This window comes from Schistocerca gregaria, chromosome 4 (genome assembly GCF_023897955.1).
Source record: "Schistocerca gregaria isolate iqSchGreg1 chromosome 4, iqSchGreg1.2, whole genome shotgun sequence".
In the NCBI taxonomy this organism is placed as follows: domain Eukaryota; kingdom Metazoa; phylum Arthropoda; class Insecta; order Orthoptera; family Acrididae; genus Schistocerca; species Schistocerca gregaria.
Window position 1 is genome coordinate 275,120,072 of NC_064923.1, and position 23,249 is coordinate 275,143,320.

At 37.7% G+C, this 23,249-nt stretch overlaps 1 protein-coding gene across 6 annotated transcripts in view; it reads left to right on the forward strand.

The window, feature by feature from the left end:
• Positions 1-23,249, forward strand: part of LOC126365732 (serine/threonine-protein phosphatase 4 regulatory subunit 3) — a 114,866-nt gene that overhangs the window by 73,429 nt on the left and 18,188 nt on the right. For all 6 annotated transcript variants that reach the window (XM_050008178.1, XM_050008174.1, XM_050008176.1 and 3 more), the window contains exons 7-15: positions 595-799; positions 1,474-1,567; positions 1,678-1,858; positions 1,936-2,085; positions 2,160-2,321; positions 3,381-3,573; positions 6,694-6,894; positions 12,938-13,107; positions 20,055-20,206. In XM_050008178.1, coding sequence (XP_049864135.1) covers positions 595-799; positions 1,474-1,567; positions 1,678-1,858; positions 1,936-2,085; positions 2,160-2,321; positions 3,381-3,573; positions 6,694-6,894; positions 12,938-13,107; positions 20,055-20,206 — 1,508 coding nt within the window. The remainder of the gene's footprint in view (positions 1-594; positions 800-1,473; positions 1,568-1,677; positions 1,859-1,935; positions 2,086-2,159; positions 2,322-3,380; positions 3,574-6,693; positions 6,895-12,937; positions 13,108-20,054; positions 20,207-23,249) is intronic.

The following is a 23,249-nucleotide window of genomic DNA, read 5'->3' on the forward strand; positions in this document are numbered from 1 at the left end:
ATTTTATATTGTGCACATATGCAGTAAATGCGTCTTCTCGATTTTAATTTAATAGATTAGTTATCATTTTCTGTTCCCATTTGCAGACAAAAAACACACAAGAAATCATAAAACTCTTAGGTCAAGTGAAAGAAGAAATTATTCTGGCTATATGGGATTGTCTAATAAAGGGTTGTGTTGTTATGCTGACCTGGTAGTTCCTAACTTCAGGTTCTGCAACAGTCAGTGTCAAATAATGTAAAGTAAAGTCCTTAATGATGTTTGCATGATCAAGCTTTCTCCCTAAGTGCAATATGACGGACAATGCACACAACAGAAACCTGGAGGCAGGTGGATGTTTCTCTGCTTGAAGCCTAGAAATGTCCATCTAGGTGGCAGAGAATTCACTAACAATTATTAAATGATTTTTGGTACAAATGCTATCAAATTATGGTTGACATCTGACATGTGGTGGACACTGTGTAAAGTACATCTCATGTTGGACATTGTGAAAAGTTTCATATTTTATTTTTAGTTTGAACTAAAAAAAATTTGCTGATATTTTAGTTTCTGTGATGAACCCAAGTTGTGTATACTTAATTTGTTCATTTTCAGCTTATGGGAAGTAATCTGACATCCCCTATGAGGAAGGAGAAATTGGCTGTGGCTATTGAAAATGAAGGCTACATAAGAAAGTTGTTGAATTTGTTCCATATGTGTGAAGACCTAGAAAACACTGAAGGTCTTCATTACCTATATGAAATATTCAAAAATATATTTTTGCTTAATAAAAATGCATTGTTTGAAGTCATGTTTTCAGGTAAGTTTTACTATTAATTATGGGTACATCTATGAAGACAAGTAGTCATAAATATCTACTTAAGAACAATACACACAGTATAGTTTCAGTTGGCTTGACAATTGTTTGTATGTATTAAAAATTAATTTGCCTTGTTTTATTTGTAGAGCTGAAGGGATATGTAGCAAGTGGCTTTTAGACGACAGTTTTACAACTAATGGATAGGAAACAGGATTGTGGAGGGAGGTGGGTCAAATGTTAGCAATGAAATTTTCAGATTAATTTTGTATAGCAAGTAACATATGGAACCTATAGGAACACGAACACTGGAAAACGCAAATTGCAAAACAATTTTACTTTCGCTATAGCCTCATAACTCGTTACAAATTTTATCAACAGTCCACCAGTCAATGATGTTTTGCAATTTGCGTTTTCCAGTGTTCCTATAGGTTCCATATGTTACTTGCTATACAAAATTAATCTGAAAATTTCATTGCTAACTACTTTTGTTGATTGTCACCACCCTATCTAAAATACTAGAATAGAAGGTAGAATGTGGCAGTGTATCAGAAAGTTCATGTGGGCATTTTTCAATAGGCTAGACACTAAAATCATTACGTTTTAGAAGGAATAAGGTACTGTAAGTTTTCTTCAATATGATACCAAAGTACATAAAGTTATTCCTGTTATTTCAGAAGATACAATATTTGACGTGGTTGGATGCCTGGAATATGATCCTGCATCCCCAACTCCAAAACGTCATCGGCAGTACCTGAAACAGTTGGCTAGGTAACTTTACAAATTTTACGGTAGTACTTAGTTTGTGTACGTTGTCACGTCATCACTGCTTTTAAAAAATTGGTTACTGGATATATATATAATTTTTTTTGTGTTGTCAGGTATAAGGAGGTTATACCAATCACAAACCCTGAGCTACTGGCAAAAATTCATCAAACGTACCGTGTCCAGTACATTCAGGATGTTGTTCTTCCCACACCATCAGTGTTTGAGGATAATATGCTTTCCACTTTATCAAGTTTTATTTTCTTTAATAAAGTAGAAATTGTGCAGCTTATACAGGTATGTTACATGAAATATAAATAGACTATGGTATTTCTACATCGTGGCAAAAATTTTCATTGTTGCCAATCTTTCAGGATGATGAAAGGTTTCTGACGGAGCTGTTTGCTTTACTGACAGATGAGTCAACAGATGACTTGAAACGTAGAGATCTGGTGCTGTTTCTCAAAGAATTCTGCAATTTTTCTCAAAATTTGCAGCCGTTAGGAAAAGAGTCATTTTATAAGGTGTGTGGCAGTCAACTATTCTAACAATATTTTATAGAGTTATTTCATTGCATAAAACTCATTTGGTTTTGCAGACCTTATCCTCCTTGGGAATACTGCCCGCTTTGGAAATAACACTTGGAGCTGATGATCCTCAGACAAAAACAGCATCTATAGATATCCTTACATATATAGTCGAATATTCTCCGTCCGTTGTTCGCGAATATACTCTGCAACACACCAATAACACTGACGAGGTAAGTGAAAACTGGTCTGTGCTGAGTGTTGTTTGATGTGTTATTCTGTAGATGTTTTAAGTAGAAACCAATAGTTGCTCTGAGGAGTCTTAATAGATATTCATTTACTGTAATGTGGTTTTTATTCTTCATATTGTGCTGTTGTCAACCATAAATTATAAGTAAAATAGATATTTTACTTAGCATGTGACTTATTTGTTCTTGGACCAATGTGTCAGACATTACTTGATAGAATGTACAACCCAGTTATATATGTATGCTGAATATTGGTTGTTAAGACCAGGAATTGTTGTTATTATTTGATGGCAGATTTAATACTGCCTTTTATGGAAGTACTGTTGTTGGTGCATTCTCCACTTTTCAGTATTCAATAGTCCTTATGACTATCGTGAATAGTCACGCTATGGACCAACAATATTCTGATTACCCTTTATTTCACACCCCAGCAGTACCTGAGTGAAATATAGCTTACATTGCTTTGATAAATTTCTCTAGTGGTGATGTCACTGAGGAAAATGTTAAAAATGCTCCATCTTGCAATGCAGTTACTCTTGTTATGAATGCTTAAGAAGAATATTTGGTGAAAATCCTTAATACACTGTCTTTATTTTAAGAGAAGAAAATAAAACTCAAAGTTCCAAAATATATTGCATTACAGAAGTTAGTTTCTCCCATTATTTTCCAACTGTTTTACGGTAAAGTATCTAGAGGTAGTGTTTTTTGCAGTTGGTTCTTGAGACTTAATATGACCATATGTACAAATGTCACCGTAAATACAGTGAGGAAAGAGAGCATGTCACTAAAATTAATGTATACAATGTAATATAAGTGGTAGTAAAAATAAGAAAGCAGATTCTTAATTAATGTAAATGTTACACAGGTAATTAGTTCCAGATAATTTGGTAAAACTTTTTTGGTTGGTCAGTGAAATACAAATAAAAATTAATTGAACTAATTTTGTAATGGTAGGTGATTATATTCAGATTGACTAAATGGTCAGTACATTTGCTACTTGCTTGATTCAGTTACCATTGTTTTGCATAATGTTTCCTCTTGCAGGATCAGATGTTAATTAATGTCGTAATAGAGCAAATGATCTGTGATACTGACCCTGAACTTGGGGGTGCTGTACAGCTTATGGGAATTCTAAGGATACTTCTTGATCCAGAAAATATGCTTGCTTCTTTGAATAAGTCCGAGAAGACAGATTTTTTAAACTACTTTTACAAGCACAGCATCCATGTTTTAATTGGTAAGTGATAAACCTTTATTATTATTATCATCATTATTATAGTAGTAGTAGTAGTAGTATTTTTGCTGCTGCTGCTGTGGCTAATATTGCTACAAGGTGCAATCAAAAAATTTCTGTTCAGAGGCTTTACAGTCCAGACTTTATATACCAGTCAGGGAAAAATCACCATGAACAATAAGGCAATTATCCCACCAACACACCAAGTTGAAGATGCTCATTTTGTAAAACGCCGTGTCCTGCTGTATGAAAAAGTCCGTAACTCCCTGCTGCACATCCTGATCCGACAGTAATCACCGACTCTTCAAGGCCCTTTTTAAGGGACTGAATGCATGATAATTGCATGGGGAGAGATCAGGTGGATGCTCGAGTGTCTCCCTATTGAGTTGGCATAACATTGGCAGTATAACATTTGCACGTGTGGGCATGCGTTGTTATCATGAAGCAGAAGCATCTCTTGTTGCGCATCACTCCAGAGTGGTGTTTTTTGACAAACATGTTGGTCCATACACTTTTTCATTTTCTGATGACAGTCTACAGGTGTGTGTCCTTTGGCAACCAAGAAAAGAATAAAAACATGTTGGTCGTTTTGGAAGCATTCGGTAATAACGTCACCATAGTTCACATTTCCGCATTTACAGCATGCCTGTCGAAAAGGCACAATGGCACACTAATCCCTTGCCCACATGATGGCCATAATATACTCGCATTCAAGTTTCACTACATTGCATATACGCTGAATCGATGCTTTCACACGGAAGCTTTTTTATCACTCCTTATATTACTAATGGTACTAGCTCTGCTGCCATCACTGACACATCTTTGGCGTAGGTTAGTAGCACCGATAATTTTACCCATTTGTTTTTTCCTTTTTCTTATCTTGCATGACCCAGAACTTTACTACTACAGAGTCCTCTTCCTGTCACAAAAACTACATTCTGCTGCTTGATTGTATTTCCTAGTATGTTTATTCTCTTCTGTGTAGCACAGGTTTTCTTCCCATTTGCCATTAGCACCTGTATTTATAAAACTTCATTTTGTGTTTTCTATTGTTAGTTGTTTCACCTGTCTCAAACATATTTCTAAAATATTGCAATATTACACGTGTGAATAAAAGCAAGTAACCAGTAACAGATTCCAATTTAGATCATTAAAAACTTGGTGTTCAGATGAATCCACGACCCAGCCCTTTTTGCAAATGTTACTGCCACACATTGGCAATTTTTTCATTTGGCATCGACGGTTTGTAATTTGAAAAATCTCTATGCTCATACCAGGGGCGTTTGAAAAGTCCATGCAAAAATAAAAACTACTTATGTGTTTGGGGTAAACCTTTTTTATTTTTTGATGTAGTCTCCTTTTAGACTTACACACTTCGTCCAAGGCTGTTCTAATTTGTTGATCCCTTCCGAATAATAGGAACTGTCCAAGTCTGCAAAATAGCTATTAGTTGCTGCAATCACCACCTCGTTTGAATAAAATCTTTGTCCCGCCATCCATTTCCTCAAATTGGGGAACAAATAGTAGTCTGAGGGAGACAACTCTGGAGAATGGGGGGGGATGTGAAATGAGTTGGAATCCTATTTCCATTAATTTTGTGACCACAACTGCTGAGATGTGTGCTGGTGCATTGTCATGATGGAAAAGGACTTTTTTGCAGTCCATTCGCTGGCATTTTTCTTGCAGCTCGGTTTTCAAACGGTCCAATAATGATGAATAATATGCCCTGTAATAGTTTTACCCTTTTCCAGATAGTCGATGAGGATTATCCCTTGTGAATCCCAAAAGACAGTTGCCATAACCTTCCTGGCTGAAGGAATGGTCTTCGCCTTTTATCGGTTCAGATTCTCCCTTTGTAACCCATTGTTTAGATTGTTGTTTGGTCTCAGGGGTATAGTAATGTATCCATGTTTCATCCACAGTGGCGAAATGACACCTAAAAGTCTTGTGGATTCTTCCTGAACAGCTACAAACCACCCTTGCAACACTTCGCATGATTCTGTTTTTTGTCAAGCTTGAGCAACCGCGGAACCCATCTTGCAGATAGCTTTCTTATGTCCAAATGTTTATGCAAGATATTATGTATATGTTCATTCAAGATGCCCACAGCTCTAGCAATCTCACACACTTTAACTCTTCTGTCATCTATCACTGTGTCTTTGATTTTATCAATGATTTCTGGAGTCGTAATCTCCACAGGACATCCAGAATGTTCAGCATCACTTGTGACCATATGGCCACTCCGAAAATTTTGAAACCCCTTATAAACTGTTCTGATCGAAAGTTCAGAGCCGAGAAAGTTTAGCAAGGTCCTCTTTAGTTAGTCTCCTGAGGCGTTTTTACCTTTCATAAAGTAATGTTTAATCACCATGCAAAATTCTTTTTCATCCATTTTTTGACAATCACTCGACTTCCTTGATTCACATGAATGCCAAACACAAAGAAATTGACCAACATGGCTGAAACTTGGTGTGCGTTCTTTCCAAAGATGCTACTAACTAAACATGACCTTGATACGCGCCGGTGGTGCTATCTCTCGGACTTTGCATGGACTTTTCAAATGCCCCTTGTATTTTTCTTCCCTCCCCATTTTCTCTGTATCTGTCTTTTGACTCATTCATTACTTTCTACTTATTATTATCTATATTATTAATTTTGTTATATTGATATTGTTACCAAAAATTCACAGGAAAATTTGATGTTTTTATTGAAAAAAAGGAAGGGGTATCACTGAGTAAAACATTCTGTTTCTTTTCAGTAAGTGAATTTTTTTCTGTGAATCACATAATATTGAGTAATATTTTCCAGATGTTATTAACAGTGTTGCTTTTTTTTGTATAGGCTTCAATAAGAGGGCAAGGTTTTCATGTAATTTCAGGATCACAACAGTCCACATTTGCTGTGAGGAGTCCTCAGGCAATTGTATTCATGGTCTCTAGTGTTAAATAAATGCTTGCTTTAATACAAGTATAGTCTACTTCAGAAAATGGTCAGTTGTGGATATTTAGAATAAGTAAATATAGGAAGGGCTTCTGAGTGCATACGTTTTATACATTCAAAAGCTTAGCATTTGCTCTGTGTGTTTTAAAATATCCAAATGTGTGTTGTTGAACTTTGTTTTAGCACCTCTCCTTGCGAACACAGTGGAGGATCGGCCTGCAAAGGAGGATTACCAGACTGTACAGCTGCTTGGTCTTATCCTGGAACTTCTCTCGTTTTGTGTGGAACATCATACATACCACATTAAAAACTGCATTCTTAACAAGGATCTTCTTAGGAGAATCCTTGTTCTTATGAAATCTACTCACACATTTCTTGTTCTCTGTAAGTTGCTTATTTTTAATTTCAGTACGATAAGGGAGTTTTCTGCTTCTGTCAACTGTCACGAACAAATATGTTATTTTTGTAACTAATTGTGAATTTTAGCAGTTAATTTCCAAATAACATTTCTGCATTGTTATTCTGTTGATATAAAAGGAAAAGACAGGTGCACTGACCATAGCGAAAGAGTCGCATGCAGCTCACCATTGAGCATTGTTGCTCAGGTTCACTGTCCCCCTCCCCCACAGTCTTTGGAGAAGATCTACGAGGGTCACTCCAAAAGAAATGCACACTATTTTTGTAAAAATACCGTTTTCATTCTGCATGTGTGAACATATCTTCAAGATGGCTGCTACACTTGACATTCGTCAGAAGCAAGGTGCAGTCATAGAATTCTTGTGCTGCATAAACGAGACAGTGGGAAACGTCCACAAGAGGTTGAAAAAGGTGTATGGAGATGCTGCTGTCGATCGCAGTACAGTTAGTCAGTGGGCAAGCAGGTTACGTGATGAAAGTGGGCACGGCAATATTGGGGATTGTCCTTGCAGTGGCGGGCCTCGTACTGCACACACTCCAGACAATGTGCAGAGAGTGAACAAATTGTCACGCTACATTGGGATAGGGGAAGGAAGTGTTTGCAGAATACTGAAAGTGTGGGTGTTAAAAATGAGAGTCTGCCACCCCATTTTCTGAATTGCCAGAACAACTATGTAGACAAGAAAATTTCTTTCTTTTAACAGGGATTGACATATCAGCAAGTGATGTTTAGAGAACTTGTTAAAGACTCAAGACAGCGCAACAGGGATAAGTTTTGAAATATCTTGCCTAATAGCAAAAATTGTTAATTAAAAAAGCAGTCTAGATCACGTATCATTTATTGGTGACCAGCTTCAGTCCAAAGGTGGACCATATTCAGATTATACTCCAAACTTGATGTTTGGAGATGGATCAAGAATCTGCAGAAGTGTCCAGATACTATGAACTGCTCAATCTGCTGAGCAGCTGACAGCGTCTGGAGACTTACGCACTTCCTGCTCCTTTGATTTGTCCCAAACATCAACTTTGGAGTGTAGTCTGAAGATGGTTCACCTTTGAACTGAAACAGGTCCCCGATAAACATGATTTGTGTCGTCTAGACCTTTTTTTTTTTCCAAAATGTTTTAGAAAATATGTTATAACAAAAAGTTACCGGTCATTTACAGATGGATATTTTGTCAAAAATGTGAGGTTGCTGCTAAAAAATTTGCCTACTGTGAGTTAAACTATTTGAGAAAATATAGTTAAATCAGATGAGTGTGAAAGGATAATTACTGCAATGTCAGCAAATAGAAAACATCAGTTATGCTCAAATAAATCTGCTTAATTTTCATTGGCTACTGATGAATCAATCTCCGCACCCTAGCTGTTAGTATTTGTCTGAGGGATAGCTTTTTTGTTTGAAGTATGTGAAGAGTTGACTGGAACAAGTTCATTGTCAGGGGAAAAAATGGGTAGTGATATGTTCACTGGACTCTTGGAACACTTTTTAAGCATTGATTTAGATCTGACTAAGTTAGCAGATATTGTGGATAATGGAGAGCATCTTCAAGAGCAGGAATTTGGATTGGTACCATTACTAAAATAACATGTAGGAGTGCACTGTGAGAAATTGATACAGTTGCTCTGTATAATGTAATAGTAGACTGTGTGTCCAAAGATAGTAGGTTTCTAAGATGTTATGAAAGCTGTGAGTTAAACAAGTAATTTCATAAAATCTCATGATCTTGAATACCGACTGTTTAAAATTGTGCTTGAAAACATTGTTCGCGAATATGATTTTTTTTTTTTTTACGAAGGAATAAGAAAGCTGGAATGTTTTCTGAATTTTAATGATGAAATTGAAATTTTCATAACCGAAAACAAAAGAAATATCTCTGAATTAAAGAATACAGGTTGGTTACATGACATAGCACTTTTGTCTGATACTACTAATAAATACACGACTTCAAGGCAAAACTATGTTGATTACTCAACTTTATTACATCTTTTCAATGCAAATTAAATCTGTTTCAAACCCGACTGAGATAAGCCAATTATGTCAGTTTTCCTGATTACAAGAAAGTATCAGAAAAGTTAGAAGCCAACTTTAAGATTACATACTGTGAAAAAGTAGGTAACTTGATATTAGCCATGAAGGCTCTTTTCACTAATTTTCACAGAGTAAAGCCATTGCTAGATTTTTTTAGGTGCCATTTTGCCTGAAAATGCACCAGAAGTGGTGCAGCTGGAACTTTCCAACATGCAAAGTGAGGAGACACTGCAAATTAAATATGTTGAATTTCTATTTTTTTTATTTTTTTTATTTTTTTTTTATACAAATAATTGTAGTTTGTACGTAGACAGTACATTAAAATGTGCTAGGCTGTTTGAGTCAGTCTATGTATGTATACAAACTTACTCCACAATGAACATTAACAAATAAAAAAAAAAAAAGAACTGCAACTCAAACGACAATTTAGAGTCAGTTCTGCATTTGTCTGTGATAACAATTAAGCCAAACATCAAAACAGCTGTGTAAATATTGTTTCTTTAAAAGTACATTGTGAAGAAGGTCATCAACTAATTATGTGTGTGTATGTATGTATGTTTGTATTATTATGAATATAATAGAGGGAAACATTACACGTGGGAAAAATATATCTAAAAACAAAAGTGCTGGCAGGTCTATAGACACACAAACATACACACAAAATTCTAGCTTTCGCAACCAACGGTTGCTTCTTCAGAAAAGAGGGAAGGAGAGTGAAAGACGAAAGGATGTGGGTCTTAAGGGAGAGGGTATGGAGTCATTCCAATCCCGGGAACGGAAAGACTTACCTTAGGGGGGAAAAAAGGACAGGTGTACACCCCCCCGCGCGCGCGCACTCACACGACACTCACACACACGACACACACACACACGACACACACGACACACACACACACACACACACACACACACACACACATCCAACTGACTATCTATTGCAGGATTTCTTTAAGGGAAATTTTGGAGATTTGATCCCCCAGAATATTTATACTAAACTTAGAATAAATTATATGTAATTATTTTTTCACAGTTTTTAACTTATGAAAAAATAACTCTGACCTTCAGAGCTAAAGATTTGACATTTTTGGTAGTAGAAATGTCTACAAAAAGTGTTTCATCAGTAAAAATAGAGAAAAGGGTAAAACATCACACTTGGTTAAGGATGTTACATAACTTTTTATGGAAGCCAACATCAGTTTCAGCTTCTTTAAATGTCATTTAATCACTGTTTTTGTCTCTGTGTTTTTATTGTTTTTCCGCATTGTGTTCTGTTAATTGTTGAGTTGAAAAACTAATTTGTGTTTTTATAAGTAGTAACTGAAGATGATGTGATTATCAACATTTTGCACTTGATATTCTGAGAGCGATAGTACAAGTATGGCGTAATTTAAAAATTGTTTTTTGCAGTGTTAATCTCAGTTTACACAGTATACGGGAGTTGTGATATGTTATGGTGGGTTTGTCTTAAACATTATTGAAGAGTTACCCCCTCCCCCCCCCCCCAAAAAAAACCAACCCTGTTTAATTGTGCGATACTTTAAGCAGGTTTTAACAGGGTGTATACAAACCAGAGATCCGGGAAAAACTCAGGAATTTTTTGTTAATTTAGTTAAATTTTTGTAACTTTGACTGGTAAGAACCAATACTCAATAAAGGATATTACTGTATCCTGCTACTGCAAAATAACACTGCAGCATTAAAACATGAAAGAGAGAAAAAACAAAATAAAACTTAAATTGCAAAGGAAATATGCCATATGAAATAACACAGTGTTTTTACTAGTGTCTGCGAGCAGCAAAACGTGTCAAAGGCTTTCGGAAGACTATGCAATGCTTCATAACAACAAATTGCCTCCAACGAGCGTGACGTCACAACTGTTTACATTAGACTCATTTAATCAGTTACAAGTGGACTCTTGCACACGTGCAGTTGAGTCGCGAATGAGTAGTACCTTCTCCCGCATCTGGCCACGGAAATGTGGCTGTTGGCTGTGTAAGCAGCTGTAGCAGCAACCAGCCACATGGTACCCGGAAAAACTTCACTTGTGCTCACAAGCTGCCAGATTCACGCATGCGCAGCAGGCCCTGATCTGGTGGAGGTTAGGGGGCAAACCGGGGTATTTGAACCAGGCGGCAATTTCGGGGGAGTGGGCAAATTCATATTCTTGAGGAAAAAAACTTTGTTTCACAAAGCATCTAGCATCCAGCTCACGTCGGTCTGTCGATTACTCATATGACTTTGAAACGCACACCACTGCTGGTTTTTTTTTAAACATTCTAAGTTGATTTTTGAATGTGTGCATAGTGTACATGATGTCTCTGCCAGAGGAGTCCTCGTGACATCTAGAAATAAACGTTCCTGCAGACAAAATGGGATGGGACTATAGGAGCTGAGCGGAATAAAGCTGAACCAGTGAATGCCAAATGCTGCTTGTTTATATGGTCGATTTGGTTTGTGAATGTTCAGCATTGTTATAATTACTAGTGAAATCCATAGATTCAGACTACCTGAGTGGAAATAAATACTAACAGGAATAACAGGTAAGAAAGAATACATATTATGCTCTCGGCGTATCCAAGAATGTGAAAGTTTCACAGAAAATTTTTTGAGATTCCTACACTAGACAGGGCCAGTTTAAGTCCCTGTGTGTTTAATTTCCTCTGTCCTGAAATTGATGACATCCATTACAAAATATCCAGGTTTTAGTTCCACAGAGCGAAATACAGTGACGTGCGGTATAAGATTATAGTTTGAAGAGACATGGCACTGCACTGCAAACTTAAAACCAAATAGCGTGTTGTAAATTTTGCCCCCCCCCTTTTTTTTCCCCCCATTAAGCTTTCCTGCTTAGGCAGTCAATTTATTTGGCTAGTTTCAACTGTTCGCACGTTTTCATCTTCTAGCACATATGGCATTATGCCATAATAAAAAACCAAACCTGAGATGATACAGTACTGGTACTCCAAGAAAATTTATGCTGCAAAAACCACATTGAAAAACTTAATATCAGGTTGAGGTCTATGTCATTGGGAATCTGGACATACAATGGACTTTAAGGCAAACTATGTATTTTAGTATGGTTCACGAAATTCCGACACTCTTGGAGTATCCTCTGATGTTTTGTTTCTTTTATGACATAATGCAAGATCTTTTAATGTTTTACAAGTACGAACATACGGGCTTCCTATGTCACCATAGCTGCGCCAGCGTGGTGGCGCCTCTTATCTTGCGCTTCTGGCAACTGCTGAAATGAATCTATTTATAACAGGTTGCGGGAAAATATTGCGAATTCTTGTTTGAAAAGCATTATTTTGAAAGTAAATTTCCTTTTTCGCAAGGTGAACTATGTGCGAGAATGCACGATGAATTTCTTAAATCACAGAGAGTTTTTCTCTCTTCTGAAAATCAACTCTTTGATGACAAGCCATTTAGCAGAATTTCGAGCCCAGAAGATAAAAGATTTATGTCACTATTAAAAATTTTAGTGGCGTATTTGTGTGATGTACCTTAAAGTGTAACACGCGCTAAACAGATCAACATTATATGCAAAAGCTTTTCTTTTCTTGTAACAACACCATGTATATTAATTTAAACCATTAACTTTTCCTGTTGGTGAAATTCGAATTTATACTTTCGTAACACAAAAGTATGCTGCGTACATGTTGCTTCACTTCAAAGATCTTTCCAAAACTGTTTCTTCCCCCTGAGTTTCGTTTTCTAAGGTGCCGGGAAATTCTACGCTGCTATATAAAACATATCCATTCAAAGGATAAGTTTTACAATTCCGAGGGAAAGTATACTCTTACTTAACATGGAAAAAGTGTATTTTCACCTGGAAGAAAATGTATTACTAACCGGGAGATCCGGGAAAAATCCAGGAATTTTTTTTCCTTGTCTGCATATACACCCTGTTTAAACAACAGTGTTGATGACATCAGGATTGCACAGCTTTCTAACAATATTGTGTTTTGTTCACAGGTGCTCTCAGGTTTATGCGCAAAATTATTGCCTTAAAAGATGAATTCTATAACAGATACATCATCAAAGGAAACCTTTTTGCCCCAGTAATTGATGCATTTATAAGAAATAATGGACGTTACAATCTTCTCGACTCAGCTATTTTGGAAATGTTTGAATTCATAAAACTGGTAAGTTCTCGAGCATTGTATGTGTGTAATCACATCACAGTTAATAATTTATTAAAACTAACTTGTAAAGTTTTTACCTTATTGTTCCTTGCCTGGTTTAAAAAGCACCACAGTTTGGAGAGACACATTTCATGTTTATAAGGCAATGTGATCTGTGTGAATCATAAATTCTCATCAATGCACGTTACGTCCATTTAACTCATCAGCTTGCAAAACAAAAACAAACACACACACACACACACACACTGTAAAAAACGCATTAACAAACAGTAAATTAAAATGCAGAACAAAGCTTGATTCATAGTTTTATAGGTTTCACTGTAAGACATATCTTCCTGATCTAAACCAGATCAAATACCTGCAGAATTATTCGTTCTAACTACAACAGCTAATCGGTCATATTGATTGTACTATCACTTGTTTTAGATACTTAACAATGCAGGCACAGTCCATTAACGCTTTTTTTCTTAACATTTTTTTTTTTATTGCACTTACTTCCTTTCTTATATTCTGAGCTGATGAATATCAAGTGTAAGTCTTTCTCCCCTTCAGCCCACTGTTTAAAATTCCAAGTTAACCGACCTTATTCTACATCCTTCCCCAACACACCACACCATTCCATACTATACAATTGGTCCAGGTGCGAAGGCATCTAATATGAACAGTTCCAATTTGTCAGCTATACTGCAGTTACTGATTGGCTCTTTGTGGCAAAGTTGTATCATCAACCACAAGAACAAGTGTTGGTTGTTCACCAACTGTTATACAGCTCATATTGTCTCATTAGCACCTCTGAAGGTGCTTCCAGCTTAATCATAATTTATCTGGAGGTAGTTTCACTGTTGTTCACCTTCTATCACATGTTGTCATTTCTTTGCATTATTTTGCTAGCTACCTGTTTAGTTTGCATTTGCACGAAGGGAGCTTATGATTAAGATACTACTATCATATTCAGGAGAAACAGAGTTAAAATCTCCATTGATGTTCCAGTTTTGAGGTTTATGTGGTTTATCTCGTTCACTTCCATGGAACTTAGGATTAATTTTCTCATCTGTGAGCACTGAGCGAGGTGGCGCAGTGGTTAGCACACTGGACTCGCATTATGAAGGGCGATGTTTCAAACCCACGTCCGGCTGCCCTGATTTAGGTTTTCCATGGTTTCCCTAAATCACTTCAGGAAAATGCCCGGGTGGTTCCTTTGAAAGGGCATAGCCAAATTCCATCCCCATCGGTCCCTAATTCGAGCTTGTTCTCATTCTCTTATAACCTCATTGTCGATGGAACGTTCAACACTAATCTCCTCCTCCTCCTCCTCCTCTGTTAGCAGCTTCTTGCCATCTCCATTTGCTGTAATATCCTGGTCTGCAAATTCCATAATTTGATTCTTTCCACATGCTGTCTCCAACTCACTCTCTGATTCTAGATCATGAGTACTATATGTACTCAACCATAAGATGATGATATTTTCCCCAAATTCATTAGTTGAAAACCACAAGGTTGTCTTACAGTCGCAGATTAAACTATTACTGCTCAGTTCAGTGTTGTTAAGTTTTGTAATAGATTTTATAGGGTGGTCTTAAATTTATGATGAAATTTTGCAATTTATATCACATACACATTCAATCTGAAGGTTTGTAGGAACGATGAAATCAGCTTAGCCAAGTATTAGGATGAATGTAGGGAGGGGAGGGCAGCGGCGAATAGGCAACAATCCTTCTCATGCTGCCAACTGTGGGAATATGTTTTTCATATGTTCTCAGCAATGAAAGAACTGTAAATTGCAGGAATCAACAATGGATGTTGATTATAGCTGTGACTGTTGAAAAACATGAATCTATCTATTAGTTTTTAAATCATAACAACAGATATTTAAAAAAAACACTTAAAATTATGATATCATACCTTTTTACCGCATGGTGTGCTTTTTCTGATGTTTTGTGTTTCTGTTTTGTTCCACAGTTTGTCATCTGCAACCCCTTACACCTTAATAAAGATTCTAAGACTTACCAAGCGGGAAAGCTCTGGCAGACAGGCACAATGAACAAAACACACACACACACACACACACACACACACACACACACACACACACACACACACACACACACACACACACACACACACACACGGAATTACTAGCTTTCGCAACCAATGGTTGCTTCTTCAGGAAGGAGAGGGAAAGACGAAAGGATGTAGGTTTTAAGGGAGAGGGTAAGGAGTCATTCCAATCCCGGGAGCGGAAAGACTTCCCTTAGGGGAAAAAAAGGACAGGTCTACACTCACGCGCGTGCACACACACACACACACACACACACACACACACACACACACACACACACACACATATCCGCACATACACAAGTTTCTTTCTATTTTATTTACCCTTACACCTTAAAGTAGATAAATTGTTTAAACCAAAATAACAATTTGAAAATTGTTATTTTTGTGCTTGAAATTAATTAATTCTCTCTCTCTCTCTCTCTGTGTGTGTGTGTGTGTGTGTGTGTGTGTGTGTGTGTGTGTGTGTGTGTGTGTGTTTACATTATGTTTCACTTGTGTTCTTTTTCCTCATCTTCATCACTGTCAAACACTATATATTGAGTTGCCACTGTCACTGTTTCACTGTTTACCAGCTGTAAAAACAAACATGGCGGTCAGTGGAACAGTTGAGGGTGTACCTGGCAGTTGTTCTGAAACTTTCAGTGGTGGAAGGAGTATCAGGAAGGAAGAAATATCAATAGATATATTGATTGAGTGAGGTGGGGGGCTATGGGACCAAATTACGAGGTAATCTGTATACTTATACGAGCCGTGTTTGTTTTTTAAGTAAGTACCATTTTGAAATTTAAAAAAAGACGTGCTAAGGTATCTCAATAATTTTGTTTTTACATGAAAGCCTATACCTTAATCTATGCACTGACACCATTACAGTCTGATTCTTTCTTGTTTATGTTGTGTACTGAGTGTTAAAGATGCCTCCGATAATTGTGAGTCCCACCGGCTGTGAAGTACGGGCCATTATAAGATTTCTTAGTGCTAAAGGCCTAAAAGTGATCGATATTCATCATGAGATCTGTGCAGTTTACGGAGTAAACATTGAGTGATGGAATGGTAAGAAAGTGGGTGAGAGCATTTGAAAGATAGCCGCACAAATATGCATGATGATCAACGGAGTAGGCGTCCTTCGGTCATTAATGAAAGTTTGGTGCAAGAAGTGGACAATAAGGTGAGAGAAAACAGGCACTTTATGATTTCCTCCTTGCGGGATTACTTTCCTAATGTTTCTCATAGTGTCTTGTATGGCATTGTGACCGAGCACTTGAATTACCAAAAATTGTGTGTACATTGGGTACCAAAAATGTTGACGGAAGTGCACATAACCAAACGTTTAGACAGTGCATTGACTTTACTTGAGCGGTACCACAATGACATTGACGATTTCTTAAGCCAAATTGTTACGGGCGATGAAACATGGGTGGCCTACGTCACACCACAATCAAAGCAACAGTCCATGGAAGTTGAGCAAGGGTATCGTTTTTCTGCAAGACAATGCCCGTCTGCATCTGGCGAATCAGACCAAAGATCTCATCACATATTTTCAATGGGAAACTCTAGATCATCCTCAGTACAGCCTTGATCTTGAGCCCAGTGACTACCATATGTTCCTGCACTTGAAGAAACACCTGGGCGGTCAGCGTCTTCAAGACGTTGATGAAGTCAAAACAGTGGTGATGCAGTGGTTAACAAGTCAGACGGCAGACTTCTATGAGGAGGGCATTCAAAAACTGGTACGACATTATGACAGGTGCCTCAATATTGACGGAAATTATGTAGAAAAGTAGATTAAGGTACAGGTTTTCATGTAAAAATAAAATTATTGATATATCTTTGCATGTCTCTTTTTAATTTCAAAACAGTAGTGACTTAAAAAACACACCTCGTAAATGAAAATAATCATTCCAGTGGTAGTGGTTATATCAGGAGACCAATAAAAAATAAAATCTCTGCCACGTTTCCAACACAATGGTTTATTTTTAAATGTCAGTGATAGAGAGGTCATGATTAAACTAATTATAATATGTGGAACGATAGGTGGAGCTCGCTTCAGTGTTATGAGCTTATTTGAAGAAAATGTACTGTCACATGTTTCATTTCAGTAAAGAGGAATGTACACAACAAATTTCTTCAAGTGTGCCAACCTTTAGCTGTTGGTTGGAAAACCAACTCGAGATGGGAACATATTAGATATCTTGGTGACAAAACAGACCTGATCTTTTTGAGGAAGTTAATCTAGAAGAAGGTATTAGCAATCATAATGTCATTGTGACTTCTATGTCAATAGAAGTTGGGGGAAAAAAAACAAAAAAAAAAAAAAAACGTAGAGTTTTCTTGTTTGGGAAAGCAAATAAAAGTGTCATTAATGAAAATCTTCCCAGGCAGTCACCATGGGACACAAGGGTATTGACCATCTTTTGTCGGAATTTAAAGGTATTGTACACCATGTGCTAGAGAAATATCTGCCTAGCAAAGGTATAGGGGAGAGAAAGGATCCACCTTGGTACAACAAACATATTAGGAAGTTGCTGAAAAAGCAGAGAATTTTGCACAGTTGTTTTAAACAGTCACTGCCCTGCTGACAAACAGAAATTATGCAAAATGAAAGCAGCTGTCAGAAGGACAATGAGAGTTTCTTTTAACGAATTTGAAAGCAATATTTTATCTGCAAATTCAAAAAATTTTGGTTGTACGTAAAATATAGAAAAGCTTCAAATAATTCAATACCTTCTCTTGCTGACAGTACAGGTAATATAACTGACGAAAAACAGAAGGCCGAAATTCTAAGCGTAGCTTTCAAAAACTTGTTTAAGGTAGAGGACTGCAGCACCATTCCCCCTTTCAATTATCGAACAAACGCAAGGATGGCTGACATATTGTTCAGTGTATCTGGGACTGTAAAATAGTTAAGATCCTTAGACGCCAGGAAGGCATCTGGCCCAGACAGAATCCCCTTAAGATTATATGGTGACTATACTACAAATATAGCACCATTCTTATCCATCATCTATCAGAGATCATTGGAACAGCGGAAAGTTCCACGGGACTGGAAGAAGGCCCAGGTCATAGCAATGTAGAAAATCGGATGCATATAATTACCGGCCAATTTCACTGACATCAATTTCTTGTAGAATCATGGAACATATTTTTTGTTCAGACATAATGACCTTTCTAGACTCTGAGAAGCTCCTCTGCAGAAACCAGCACAGTTTTAGGAAACAGCAGTCATGCGAGACACAGCTGGCCCTCTTTGTGCATGATATACAACAGGCTCTAGATACTGGCTCCCAGGTGGATGCCGTATTTCTCAACTTTCGAAAGGCATTCGACTCAGTTGCGCACTGTCGCTTGCTCCAAAAAGTGTGCGCTTACTGTCTATCCAATGACATATGCGGTTGGCTAGAAAGTTTTCTAACAGACAGGGAGCAATATGTCGTCCTTAATGGGGTGACGTCAAACAAAAACAAGCGTAACTTCAGATGTGCCCCAGGGCAGCGTAATAGGTCCGCTGCTTTTTACAATTTACATAAATGATCTGGTTGATGGTTATTGACAGTGGCATTAGACTGTTTGCCAATGATCCTGTAATCTACAGGAAAGTAGTATCACACGAAAGTTGTGAACAAATCAATGAGGATTTGCAGAAAATAGATGTTTGGTGTAATTACTGGCAGTTATTTCTCAACACCAGTAAGTGTAACATACTGCGTGTAACATGGCGATAATCCTCATTAATGTAAAAGTACAAAATAAGTGCCCAGTCTTTGGAAACGGTAACATCATTCAAGTATCTGGGTGTGACTATTCGAAATGATCTCAAATGGATTGATCAGATTACACAAGTAACGGGTAAGCCAAACTCTAGATTGTGGTTTATTGGTAGAATCCTGAAGTGATGCAGTCCTTCAACAAAGGAAATAGCTTACAATATGTTAGTTCGACCAGTCTTAGAGTATTGTTCATCTGTATGGGACCCATACCAGTTGGGTCTAATTCAAGAGATTGAGAAGGTCCAAAGAAGAGTGGCAAGATTCATGATGTACATTTAGCCATCATGAGAACATTACAAATCTCATATAAAGTTTGAAGTGGGACACACTTGCAGATAGATGACGTGCTAAACGGAAGGGGGCTGCTCACTAAATTTCGAAATCCGATCTTCACTGAGGATATAGAGCATGTATTATCATCTCCAACTTTCAAATCATGCAGTGATCACCATTCAAAGATAAGGGAAATTAGAGCTCGTACTGAGGTGTTCAGACAGTCGTTTTTCCCACGCGCGATCCATGAGGGGGAGAAATATGACTTTGGCACAAATTGTGCCCTCCACCACACACTGCTTGGTGGCTAGCGGAGTATATATATGTAGATATGTATTTGGCATCCTGTATTTTTGATAGTGTCATAATCGTCGTGTAAATTGCAAAACTCACTCCAAAAATGGTGCTGAAAAGAACCAACTTTTTTGTTTTCATTCCATAATCACTCTGTTATTTAAATGTGAAAACCACTATCATCATCAGCATCTTACATTTCTTAGAGGACCACTCCTTACCTCTCTTTTGCTAATTCCAAGTGATTTCAGATGCTCTCAGGTTGACTTAGCAGAGCTAAATGCATCATAGACATGGTCTATGGTGTACCTACTCACATATTGTCAGTTTGAAATAGAGTTTAAAAATGGGTAAGAATTATTTTGAAAAATAATTATATTTTAACTGTCTTTTCGACATCAGTTTGGATACTAGTGTTGTTTTTATGGACAACGAGATGCTGTACTATATTTTAGCAGCTTTCGTGAAACAAGATTATTTACATATAGTAATAAACTTACACTAAAGTGTTGGTATGTTAGTGCTAACTTAGTTATATACTTATTTATTTTACAGGAGGACATAAAGTCATTATGTTCACATGTTGTGGAAAATTTTGGTAAAGTGTTAGATGATATTGATTACGTGCAGACGTTCAAAGCCTTGAAACTGAGATATGATCAGCGACAAGACAAACTGAAAGATCGGGACAGAGCTGCACTTGACAGGTAGGTCTATATTTAAATATTAAGTAATTTTGAATATGGACTTCGATTTTGTTTCCTGTAATAGTTGCTTTATGATAGAAAATCTCTATTCAGGTATCAAAACATTTACACTCCAAACATCTCTACATAACACCATTTTAAATAGGTACTACCCGACCACGATATTATTGCGCTAGGCCTCCCATGGCAGTTATCGAAAACACGCATTGAGGTTGCAGTAAATACATAGTGTTGCCTAATAAAATGCACTGCACTGTGAATGATTTTAAAACAGTTCTGCAAGTGCTATCAAGTGTTTAACTGGGCCCTAATCAAATATGATAAAAACTCATGATAAACTGACCGAAACGCCTTCACTCCGAGGTGCAATGATATTGTAGTCAACTAATAAGTGGCTAATATGTACATAACCCATTTGGAATATTTTGTGTTGGATGATATAATTAGTTTCAAAATGCCATAAATCAGTTTGACACTGGCTTCAAACAAATGATTACACACTGTTCTTAAAGTTTTTCAGTATATCTTTTGAATATTAATCATCACAGTACTTAGGCATCTGTTAGCTGCTTGTGCATCATTGCATAAAATATCAGTATGAGTTCTTAGTTTTATGATAGTTCAGTTGAGTAATTAATAAGAAGACAGATACAAGCATTATGATGAGTCCCTGAAGTGAATTGTATTTGGCATCAGTTAACTCTTCATTTTATTTTAATGTAACTGATTGTGTCTAACAGTTACAAAGTTATGAATTTGACAAAAAGGATAATGATATAAATGCTCATAGCTTTGGTTGTGTAAGTTAAAGTAAATTATAAATGGTATAGGGAAGTTATTGTAGCATATAATACTTTAGGGTTAAAGGAGACCACACACTGAAAAGAAAGGGAATGTGATAGCTTTCAGAATTATCCTTTGACGAGCTACACACACACACACACACACACACACACATACACACACACACACACACACACACATACACACACACACACGCCTATGCCCCAACATGGTGCCTGCTAGACTAATAGTGCCAGTGCTCTTTTGCAGCAGGTGGACTAGTTGTGATGGGAGCAGTGTCGGGTGGGTCGAGGGGAGGGACTAGGGGTGGGTGGCTAGCAGTTCGGAAGGATGCTGCCTTTTTGCCAACTAGGATTGCAGCAGGGAGAGATGGCAGGCAGGTATATGGGCTCGTTCCACATCATTACGAAATATCGTATTCATTATCCATGGAACTAGTATTAATCTAATCTAATCTAATCTGGTATGATTGTAGCGACAAGAGGGAAGCAGAACACACTGAAGATGGCGTGGGGACATGAATTGGGAGGATTGACAGGATGTGGGAAGGCAAAACTGTTGGGGGGATGGTCCAGTGACTGTGGGCTTCCTGAGATTGAGGCCAGGATGATTATGGAAGTGGATTGTGAGGATAACTCTCATCTGTATAATTCAGAGAAGCTGGTGGTGAAGAGAAGCATCTCAATCGCGTGAGCTGTGAAACAGCCATTGAAAATGATCGTGTTGTGCTCGGTTGCATGTCATGTGGTCCACTTTGTTCTTGACTACAGTTTGGCAGTGGCCATTCATCATAGTGGAAAGCCGATTGGTAGTCATACCAGCATAAAAGGCTGTGCAGTATTTACAGCAGAGTTGGTATATGACATGGCTGCTTTCACAGGTGGCCCTGTCTCTGATGGGATCAAATAAGTCTGTGGCATGTCTAGTGTACGAGGTGCTGGGTGGGTGGACAGGGTAGGTCTTAAACCTTGGTCTGTGGCAAGAGTTTGGGAGTGGGAGTGACTTTAGGATGGACTAGGATGTTGTATAGGCTGGGTATGCAAGAGAACGCCACATTAGGAGGGTTGGGAAGCATCTTAGGTATTATGTCCCTCATTTCAGGTGATGTGAGAAATAATCAAAGCTCTGTTGAAAAATCTGGTTGAGTTGTTCCACTCTAGGGTGATGTTGGGTGATGAGAGGGGCACTCTCTTAGCTAATTCTTAGAGATGGTGATAGGATATGCGGATTGTGAGGCTATGGCAGGAAAAGTCTGTTTTGTGAACCAGATTTGGGGGGATATTGCGTGTCTGTGAATGTCTTTGAGGGCCCTCCAGCATAATGGGCAAGGGAGACGATGTCACTGCAGATGCCTCATCACAGGTGCCTCCTTTTTATGACAATGATTTTTGGTGTGGAAGGCGTGGCAGCTATCAGTGTGGTGGTTAGTGGGATTAATGTGGACAGTCTATACACCTGTAGATGATGAATCTGCAGAGACAAGAACTCTCTTGCCCGGTATGCTGGATACCTCGCAAAAGCCTCCACAGACAGCCAATAGCCCCACCCTACTCACACCTAGTGCCAAACAGATTTACTGTGCCATATCCTCACACACCACCTTTTCTCCCACCATTCCCAAGAACCGCTCTAACGGTTTCGGCGATATGAGAAGTGGTGCAAAGGTGTTTTGCGAACTTCACTCTTCTCTTACTACAGTTGACTGAAGTGAAACGTTTAGCCGATCCTCTTCTCCGGATATGCGGCTGCGTCGATCTCCATAACTTTTTCTCCAAAGAAATGATGGTTAGAGGAACCAAAAAATTACTCTCTCTCTCTCTCTCTCTCTCTCTCTCTCTCTCTCTCTCTCTCTCTCTCTCTCTCTCACTTGAAATAACTCTGTACTCTCATCCTTTCAGGTCAGCTCAAGTGTATTTTCCTTTCCACAAGTTTCACATAAGCATACAAATGCTTGCAACTCAACTACACCAATACCTATTAGTTACAATTAAATATAATCACAATTGTCAGGTTTTAACAACCAAATAATTTATAGACATCACATGCACATTGCTTCGTTCAGAGCTAATACATGAAGTAAGTTAAAAGTCTATAGTCAATTATTCATTTATTTATTTATTCCCCTCCTCTCCTCAACAATCACATTCACTAACACAGCAAAGAATAGCATTTAATTACTCCGTGTCCTCTCACGCAGTGTCTGTTGCTCTTGCGGCAAAACATCCAACCTACACACAAA